This window comes from Boleophthalmus pectinirostris, unplaced genomic scaffold (assembly GCF_026225935.1).
Source record: "Boleophthalmus pectinirostris isolate CB_2022bp ecotype Guang Dong unplaced genomic scaffold, ASM2622593v1 HiC_scaffold_22, whole genome shotgun sequence".
Lineage (NCBI taxonomy): Eukaryota > Metazoa > Chordata > Actinopteri > Gobiiformes > Gobiidae > Boleophthalmus > Boleophthalmus pectinirostris.
Window position 1 is genome coordinate 281,471 of NW_026571190.1, and position 10,030 is coordinate 291,500.

A 10,030-nucleotide genomic window follows, 5' to 3' on the forward strand; every position below is an offset into this window, starting at 1 on the left:
ATTTATGAGCTTTTAACCATGTTAAGATTTTGGATTAATGTATGAATACAACTAGTGTGAATGAAATAAAATACAACTCCAGGTATGTATGTAACACTGACTCAAAAAATCAGGGAGGCAGGGACTCCACAAAACCCTGGAGAGGACCAGACTCTTCTGCCATTGTCCCACTGTCCTCACACAGAACAGCTCCTGCTCTGGTCACAGGACCAGATGGATCTTAGAGGGACACTGTTTGTCTCATTTTAGTGTCTATAATTTGAAAATAACTGATTTTGTGGATTATTTAATGGTATGTCCTTCTATTACATTATTTTTAAATTATAAATCAGATGTCAGGTCCCAACTGTTACTCTTTAAGTGACTCTTACTTAAGTAATAGCTTTCCCAAATTTTTTTTTTACTCTTACTTGAGTAATTTCTTGGACCAATACCTTGTACTGATACTTGTGTAATATTATTTTGAAGTAACAATACTATTTCTTGAGTACAATTTTTTGGCTACTCTACCCATCTCTGAAATGAGTGCCTTGTATGTACCTGTGGACCTGCTTGAGTGCTGGTGATGTATGCGTACCTTGACTGCGTACTGTGTAAAGTCGTGTTGTACGAGGAGCAGGTCTGACGCAGGCTGCTCCAGCTCTGAGATCAGCCTCTGGGACCACACGCTCATTTCTCCCACTAGGCACGCCAACAGCTCCTCATCTATGGCCTTCAGCTGCTCTTCTGAAAGACACAAAGGGACTGAGGTTAAAGGGCCCATATTATGCTATTTTCAATAAAAGTACAATTTCTTTAAAAAGTTACTGAAGTAAATGTAACTGAGTACTACCCACCTCTGGAAGAATGTGCCCATACAGCACATCTACAATCTAAAGTGCTTGTGTTTCTCTAAATTTAACTTAATGAGGTGGGATAATAGCAGTTGTAAATATAAATTATAGTTTTACACAAATCAAGGAGCAATTTGTGAAGAAAAGTTGAAAAACATGTTGAAAATTACATATTTTTCAGGAAAGTACAGAGAGTAGAGAGTTCTATTTTAGAGAGTTCCATATTGATGACACTGGGGGAATTCTATCCAAAAGCTAGGCCCAACATATTTTTCTGAATATATAAACATGATTTATTGAATTTTATTGAAATTGAATTTATATTGAAAATATGAATTAAATATAAGGTGTTATCTTTTTATTTTTTCATTTTATTTGTCAGTTAAAACTGTCTGTGTAGATTAGAAAGACATAGTAAGATCATACAGTTGCATACAGAGGTATGTTGCATGTTGTGTGCTGTGAAGCGCACCTGGCTTGTGTGTGATTCCAGTGCAGATGATGAGAAACAGTTGTTTGGTGGCTGCTGCTCACAGACGGAGGAGCAGAGCGAAGCAAACCGAGCCAGCCCTGTACTCTGACTATGAGCTCCTTATAAACCTCTGCAAACTCATTCTTTATGTCTCCTCCCTCTGCAGACAGGGCCCCTGGGAGCCACACCCTCTGCAGACAGGCCCCTGGGAGCCACACACCTCTGCAGACAGGCCCCTGGGAGCCACACCTTCTGCAGACAGGCCCTTGGGAGCCACACCCTCTGCTGATGGAACCATGGGGGCCCCACTCTGGCTCCAAGCTTCCACAAACTCCTGCACCTCCAGCAACCAGGAGAACCTTTGGTACAGCCAACTCAAGTCCAGTTGCTCCTGCAGGACATAAACATGAAGCAAAGAAGAAAACTGATGAAGTGACCTCTTCTGTCTCTCTCATCTATTCCCTTTGTCAGTGGTTCGGTAAAAGCCTGATTTGTTCTTAACATTATGCATTAAATGCTAAAAGCTGCTAAGTACAAAATAATTGAAGACTGTGAAATTTCTTTTCATTTAACAAACCATTTTTTCAGGTAAAAACTAACAGGAGCTAATACCAAACAACTTAGATTCCCTGATACGGTTCAATTTCAAGAGAAGGAAAAAAATAAAAAAACTGGCAGGACTAAACATTCACATTAAAGTGTCTTCTTCATTCATGGTTTGAAATCAGGCCCTTTAACACTTGTAGGCATGAGAAACATGTAGGAAAAGCTATAACCCACTTATATTCAAATAATTGAGAGGAGAGAACATTTTGGAATAAGTAAGGATTAAACAACAAAAGTCAGTGCTCCAAAGATTTCTGGATGGTGATGCAAAAACATAATCTATTCCACATCGTGTGTCCCATTTAAGTTGACATTGACTTTTATTCCTTTTATTAAAACATGATACTGGCTTTGAGAGTGAAAAAGTATGTGCTGGTCTGTACAGTGAGAGAATAGAACACTGACAGCCCACCCCCTGGTTCTGAAAGTCAAATTTCCATTCATTTTTCTCATAGAATTTTTCAAAAAATATATTTGAAAAAGTTTGAACATTTCTACGTATGAATGTTCAGTTCAGCAATTACCAAGGTGACAAAATGCACACACAATGCACAAAGCACATGCACACACTGCCAAAAAAGATCCGAAAACAAGCTCAGATAAATGTCTAACTCGAGTAACAGAGCTTCAGAGCTGTGTCTCAAGTTAGCATCTCAAACCTCAGAGAATGTTAATCAACTTCTGAAACATTTTTCTATAAACTCCTATGTTGGTTAGCCTCCACAATGCCTTTAAACTCTGAATATTTGGATTTTTCCAAAATTTCAATCTGAAATGAATGGAAAATTTACTTCCAAACCAGAGTGGACTTCAAAGTAGATGAGACTGTGTAGCTCCAATACAATGTTCTACCTGTATAAAGTGCTCTGCTGCCCCCGCAGGTTCAGACAGGTCACACATGCTGAGAGTCCATTCTAGCAGCTCTCTATTCAAACCTAGGACATGCGTTTGGGCTCCAAATTCTCCAGGGGCCCCAGACTGTCCAGGAGCCCCAGACTGCTGCTCCAAACCAGGGTTCTGCTGCTGAAACAGGCTCTGTTGGTTCTGGGCACAGTGACAGCACCAAAACTCTTGAGCAGTGCCATGTGTGCTTTCTGTGTTATCTGGAAAGTACAGAGAGACAAGGAAATGTTCCATGTTGGATGAAAATTAAACCAGAAATCTAGAAATATTGAATTATTTTGTTGGCAATTGGGGCCACAACTTCTCTGTTTGATTAGAAGTCCAAGGGCACGATGGATGAGAGGTTCACTGTCATAAACTGTTGTTTTTATATAGACAGATATCAGTCTAGTTTCTATGTTTAGTTTCATTTACACATGTCTGGGTAACCCTTTATTTCAAGTTAACAGCTACAGTTTACCTTTTGTTCAGTTAAGATTGACCATGCCTGAAATATTCCCAAATGATTCTAGTGAACGTGTATAGAATTTAAAAAACACAGCTGAGTATATGATATGACAGTTAGAGCAGTGTCTTCTGTTTGAGAAATGAACTCAGCCTAAATACGCAGGATTTGTGTGCTAAACATGTGTGAATGAAACAAAGCACAACTTCAGCGATGTGTCTGAAACATTAGAATTTACATTACAAATAAGAAAACAGTGTGATAATCACACCCTTAATCATGTCCTGGGCTCGACATTAACGGTTGTCCGCTGGTCCGGGGCAACTAAAACTTTTGTCCGGGCAAGTACTCTCCTCTGCCAGTTGCCGAGCGGGCAAGTGAAAATAAAGCGACACAAATCTAGTCCCCCAGTAATAATAACTATTTATTTGGTTGATAAACAAAGCGACGGGTTGTCCGTTCATAACGCATTTTTTTCATTTCCGTGAAAGGAACAGATAAGTCCAACCTTTTGGACTGCCACGAAAAACGGCCGCGGTGACAAGTGCTCACTTCATGCGCGCTGCTGTGCGCATCACAGTCAATGTTTTGTCTTTCCCACTGACTGTAGGCATCTTAAATAAAACGGGACGTAGTATTACGCTGCCTCCTGCACCACAATCTTTGCCCAGTCAATCAAAAATGTCCCTTAGTGCGGACCGCGCTACTCCACCCTTTTTGTTTTGTCTCTCATTCTACGTCGTCACATCTCACATATCTAGGCAGCTTCATGACGCGTCGGAATGAAAAGCGAACTCAGGGTTAAACCAAACTCCAAAAATGTGCCATAATATTTACCAAGCCTACTCATTAATCTCTCAGTAATTAGTTAAAATGCATAGGTTATTATTATAGCCCGTGCTTTTGGGAATAACATTCACTGGGACGGTACCGGGGCGTCTCCAAGCGATACGTGCGCTCTGTGAGCGGGGCGTGTGTCACCGGAGGACCACGCCGCGTGACATTAAACCTGCTTCTCTACTTCAGTCCTCATGGAGCCCTGTACGTGCACACTCCCACATCGTAATGAGATCCATTCATAGAGAACAGTCCTACCTGTGCGCCTCCAGTGCGTCGCTCCAGTGCCACGCGCGTAAATCCCGTGTTTTCTTAACCTATTACGCAGCGACGAGAAGCGGCGAACAAGGACCTAAATTTAAGCAGTCCAAACTAACTCCACAGTAGAGGACCGAGATATGTAGTAGTTTTCTTTATAAGTGCGCAAAGGGTATAGTTACAATTTATGTTTTTATGCAAATTAATGGCCAATATTATTAAGAAAATACTTTTCAGTCATTGAATAACTTTATATCTATGTTAATTCATATTTTAAAACAGAGTAGGCTACTATACACGGTTCAGGTATAACTCCAAATGCGCACGCAAATAAACGCACAACTGATTGTCACGAAGACTGACCTGCGCTTAAGTTTCGCTTTTGTTTCTCGTTTTCTGCACTTTATATAAAAGGCAGCGCATGGAGCATGTGCTCTTACTTTGATTAATAACTTTTACGCTTTTGCTACTCGGAGGAGGACGGAGGAGAATTATGGAGAACTTTAGGCAGATTCGTTTGGATACATCTTTTACGCACACGCGCTCCACGCTGGATATATTTACCAATGAGGAGCAGGGTTTTTGCGGAGTTTTGGTTCATATTATGTTTGGCTTAAATGTGACTGGATGTGGATTTATTATTACGCACTTTGGTTTTGAGACACTATAAACGCCCCGCACTGGAGACTGGGTGTTTCGGGTGGATACAAGTTTCACGCTGCACCTTGTTTCTTCAGCTCTTCTGTTTTACCGGTAAGAGACACACTGCACTTAGTTTTGGACATATGTAAGACATGCTCAACATGTTAAACATGAGCGCTGTTTGTGCAGTACATTTGCGCAGAGCGCAGTACTGACGCGTGAACACCTGCACTACTGATAAATTGAAGTGAAATTAAAGTGTGTGTGTTGGCTTATTGACGCGCGGGCATTTAATGAAAGGGGACCGAAAGTGGGCACCGAGCGAACTTTAGTTTTTTTTTTTAATACCAGTTTTTTTAGTACTTACCAGTACTTACCGGGCCTTTTCGGTCGTGATGCTACTTGAAACAGAGTTTCGATACCCAACGCTATCTGCGCAGACTATAGGGCTCGTGCAAGTCCAGTTCTATGGTGTAACTGGCACTAAAATATTTGGAATGTGAAATGTGCAAGTGAAAGTCAGTTTTCTAACCTGTGGGCGAGGGTCCAAGGGAAGAACTTATAACGGCTATATATTTGTGAAGCTCATGAAGCCAAAATTTACTTTAAACATACAGAAAGTAAATCAGAAGTAATGCAAAGTAGTGTAACTCCATTACAATATGAGGGACAATACTGCATTACAAAATGTTACACTGCAAAAGGCAATATGTATCACAGTTTCAGATTAACTTGCTCATTGGTCCCAGCATGGTCCCAGATGACAGCAACCAGGACTATAGATGTTCTGTCATATTTATCTAATATCACATTAGTTCTAGTTGTCACCTGCCCATATGGGTCTGACAACCTGAGACACGTTGAGGCACTCTTAGATCTCTGAGTGGAAACAAGAGAGAACAATTTAATGAGAAGACCAATGATAAATAATTTCATCTCATATACATACAAATTTGACACACTTTTTCATTTATGCTCTTTTTTTTCCCTCCATATTTACACTGTGGAGTGTAGTATGAAATGTTTTAACTTGTTTTATATTTTGAGGATCTGCCCACACCTAACACCATGTCTTTGGTCATGTTATGTTGGTTTCATATGTTATTGCATGTTTATGATGGTTTCTACAATTATTTTAACTATTCATCCTGAGACAAAAGGACAGAAAGACTCTGGAGGTCGATAAAGATAGGTGGAGATAGATTTCTAAAAATATTGATATATATGTGCCAAAATAACTGTAAAATCCAAATAAATGTCAAAAATGACAAAGATGGTCATGATTTGGTCTCGATGGGCTGTGGTCTTGGTCTCGACCCTCAGAGGTCTTGGTCTTGTCCTGGTCTCAGGACCCTGAGGTCTCGGACAGGTCTTGGCCTCAATTAATGTAGTCTTGACTAGAACTCTAGCACAGGCATATAAAAACTTTTTTTTTCATATGAATACCAACATAACATGACCACAATGACTAAAATGGTTTGAGAGAGTGGGGCAGAATCTCAAAATATATAAAACAAGTTAAAATCATTTTCATACTACACTCCACAGTGTAAATATGGAGGGAAAAAAAAGAAGCATAAATGAAAAAGTGTGTCCAAATTTGTATGTATATGAGATGAAAATTATTATCATTGGTCTTCTCATTAAATTGTTCTCTCTTGTTTCCACTCAGAGATCTAAGAGTGCCTCAACGTGTCTCAGGTTGTCAGACCCATATGGGCAGGTGACAACTAGAACTAATGTGATTATAGATAAATATGACAGAACATCTATAGTCCTGGTTGCTGTCATCTGGGACCAGTGCTGGGACCAATGAGCAAGTTAATCTGAAACTGTGATACATATTGCCTTTTGCAGTGTAACATTTTGTAATGCAGTATTGTCCCTCATATGTAATGGAGTTACACTACTTTGCATTACTTCTGATTTACTTTCTGTATGTTTAAAGTAAATTTTGGCTTCATGAGCTTCACAAATATATAGCCTTATAAGTTCTTCCCTTGGACCCTCGCCCACAGGTTAAGAAAACTGACTTTCACTTGCACATTTCACATTCCAAATATTTTAGTGCCAGTAACACCATAGAACTGGACTTGCACGAGCCTATAGTCTGCGCAGATAGCGTTGGGTATCGAAACTCTGTTTCAAGTAGGCATCGACCGAAAAGGCCCGGTAAGTACTGGTAAGTACTAAAAAACTGGTATTAAAAAAAACTAAAGTTCGCTCGGTGCCCACTTTCGGTCCCTTTCATTAAATGCCCGCGTCAATAAGCCAACACACACTTTAATTTCACTTCAATTTATCAGTAGTGCAGGTGTTCACGCGTCAGTACTGCGCTCTGCGCAAATGTACTGCACAAACAGCGCTCATGTTTAACATGTTGAGCATGTCTTACATATGTCCAAACTAAGTGCAGTGTGTCTCTTACCGGTAAAAACAGAAGAGCTGAAGAAACAAGGTGCAGCGTGAAACTTGTATCCACCCGAAAACACCCAGTCTCCAGTGCGGGGCGTTTTATAGTGTCTCAAAACCAAAGTGCGTAATAATAAATCCACATCCAGTCCACATTTAAGCCAAACATAATATGAACCAAAACTCCGCAAAAACCCTGCTCCTCATTGGTAAATATATCCAGCGTGGAGCGCGTGTGCGTAAAGATGTATCCAAACGAATCTGCCTAAAGTTCTCCATAATTCTCCTCCGTCCTCCTCCGAGTAGCAAAAGCGTAAAGTTATTAATCAAAGTAAGAGCACATGCTCCATGCGCTGCCTTTTATATAAAGTGCAGAAAACGAGAAACAAAAGCGAAACTTAAGCGCAGGTCAGTCTTCGTGACAATCAGTTGTGCGTTTATTTGCGTGCGCATTTGGAGTTATATACCTGAACCGTGTATGTAGTAGCCTACTCTGTTTTAAAATATGAATTAACATAGATATAAAGTTATTCAATGACTGAAAAGTATTTTCTTAATAATATTGGCCATTAATTTGCATAAAAACATAAATTGTAACTATACCCTTTGCGCACTTATAAAGAAAACTACTACATATCTCGGTCCTCTACTGTGGAGTTAGTTTGGACTGCTTAAATTTAGGTCCTTGTTCGCGCTTCTCGTCGCTGCGTAATAGGTTAAGAAAACACGGGATTTACGCGCGTGGCACTGGAGCGACGCACTGGAGGCGCACAGGTAGGACTGTTCTCTATGAATGGATCTCATTACGATGTGGGAGTGTGCACGTACAGGGCTCCATGAGGACTGAAGTAGAGAAGCAGGTTTAATGTCACGCGGCGTGGTCCTCCGGTGACACACGCCCCGCTCACAGAGCGCACGTATCGCTTGGAGACGCCCCGGTACCGTCCCAGTGAATGTTATTCCCAAAAGCACGGGCTATAATAATAACCTATGCATTTTAACTAATTACTGAGATTAATGAGTAGGCTTGGTAAATATATGGCACATTTTTGGAGTTTGGTTTAACCCTGAGTTCGCTTTTCATTCCGACGCGTCATGAAGCTGCCTAGATATGTGAGATGTGACGGTAGAATGAGAGACAAAACAAAAAGGGTGGAGTAGCGCGGTCCGCACTAAGGGACATTTTTGATTGACTGGGCAAAGATTGTGGTGCAGGAGGCAGCGTAATACTACGTCCGTTTTATTTAAGATGCCTACAGTCAGTGGGAAAGACAAAACATTGACTGTGATGCGCACAGCAGCGCGCATGAAGTGAGCACTTGTCACCGCGGCCGTTTTTCGTGGCAGTCCAAAAGGTTGGACTTATCTGTTCCTTTCACGGAAATGAAAAAAAATGCGTTATGAACGGACAACCCGTCGCTTTGTTTATCAACCAAATAAATAGTTATTATTACTGGGGGACTAGATTTGTGTCGCTTTATTTTCACTTGCCCGCTCGGCAACTGGCAGAGGAGAGTACTTGCCCGGACAAAAGTTTTAGTTGCCCCGGACCAGCGGACAACCGTTAATGTCGAGCCCAGGACATGATTAAGGGTGTGATTATCACACTGTTTTCTTATTTGTAATGTAAATTCTAATGTTTCAGACACATCGCTGAAGTTGTGCTTTGTTTCATTCACACATGTTTAGCACACAAATCCTGCGTATTTAGGCTGAGTTCATTTCTCAAACAGAAGACACTGCTCTAACTGTCATATCATATACTCAGCTGTGTTTTTAAATTCTATACACGTTCACTAGAATCATTTGGAATATTTCAGGCATGGTCAATCTTAACTGAACAAAAGGTAAACTGTAGCTGTTAACTTGAAATAAAGGGTTACCCAGACATGTGTAAATGAAACTAAACATAGAAACTAGACTGATATCTGTCTATATAAAAACAACAGTTTATGACAGTGAACCTCTCATCCATCGTGCCCTTGGACTTCTAATCAAACAGAGAAGTTGTGGCCCCAATTGCCAACAAAATAATTCAATATTTCTAGATTTCTGGTTTAATTTTCATCCAACATGGAACATTTCCTTGTCTCTCTGTACTTTCCAGATAACACAGAAAGCACACATGGCACTGCTCAAGAGTTTTGGTGCTGTCACTGTGCCCAGAACCAACAGAGCCTGTTTCAGCAGCAGAACCCTGGTTTGGAGCAGCAGTCTGGGGCTCCTGGACAGTCTGGGGCCCCTGGAGAATTTGGAGCCCAAACGCATGTCCTAGGTTTGAATAGAGAGCTGCTAGAATGGACTCTCAGCATGTGTGACCTGTCTGAACCTGCGGGGGCAGCAGAGCACTTTATACAGGTAGAACATTGTATTGGAGCTACACAGTCTCATCTACTTTGAAGTCCACTCTGGTTTGGAAGTAAATTTTCCATTCATTTCAGATTGAAATTTTGGAAAAATCCAAATATTCAGAGTTTAAAGGCATTGTGGAGGCTAACCAACATAGGAGTTTATAGAAAAATGTTTCAGAAGTTGATTAACATTCTCTGAGGTTTGAGATGCTAACTTGAGACACAGCTCTGAAGCTCTGTTACTCGAGTTAGACATTTATCTGAGCTTGTT

General features: G+C 40.7%; 1 protein-coding gene across 1 annotated transcript in view; it reads left to right on the top strand.

The window, feature by feature from the left end:
* The first annotated feature begins 9,481 nt into the window (after positions 1-9,481).
* The window catches only part of LOC129410279 (dynein heavy chain domain-containing protein 1), a 40,635-nt gene continuing 40,086 nt past the window's right edge, over positions 9,482-10,030 (top strand). Inside the window, exon 1 of the mRNA XM_055157949.1 lies at positions 9,482-9,766. Coding sequence (XP_055013924.1) covers positions 9,482-9,766 — 285 coding nt within the window. The remainder of the gene's footprint in view (positions 9,767-10,030) is intronic.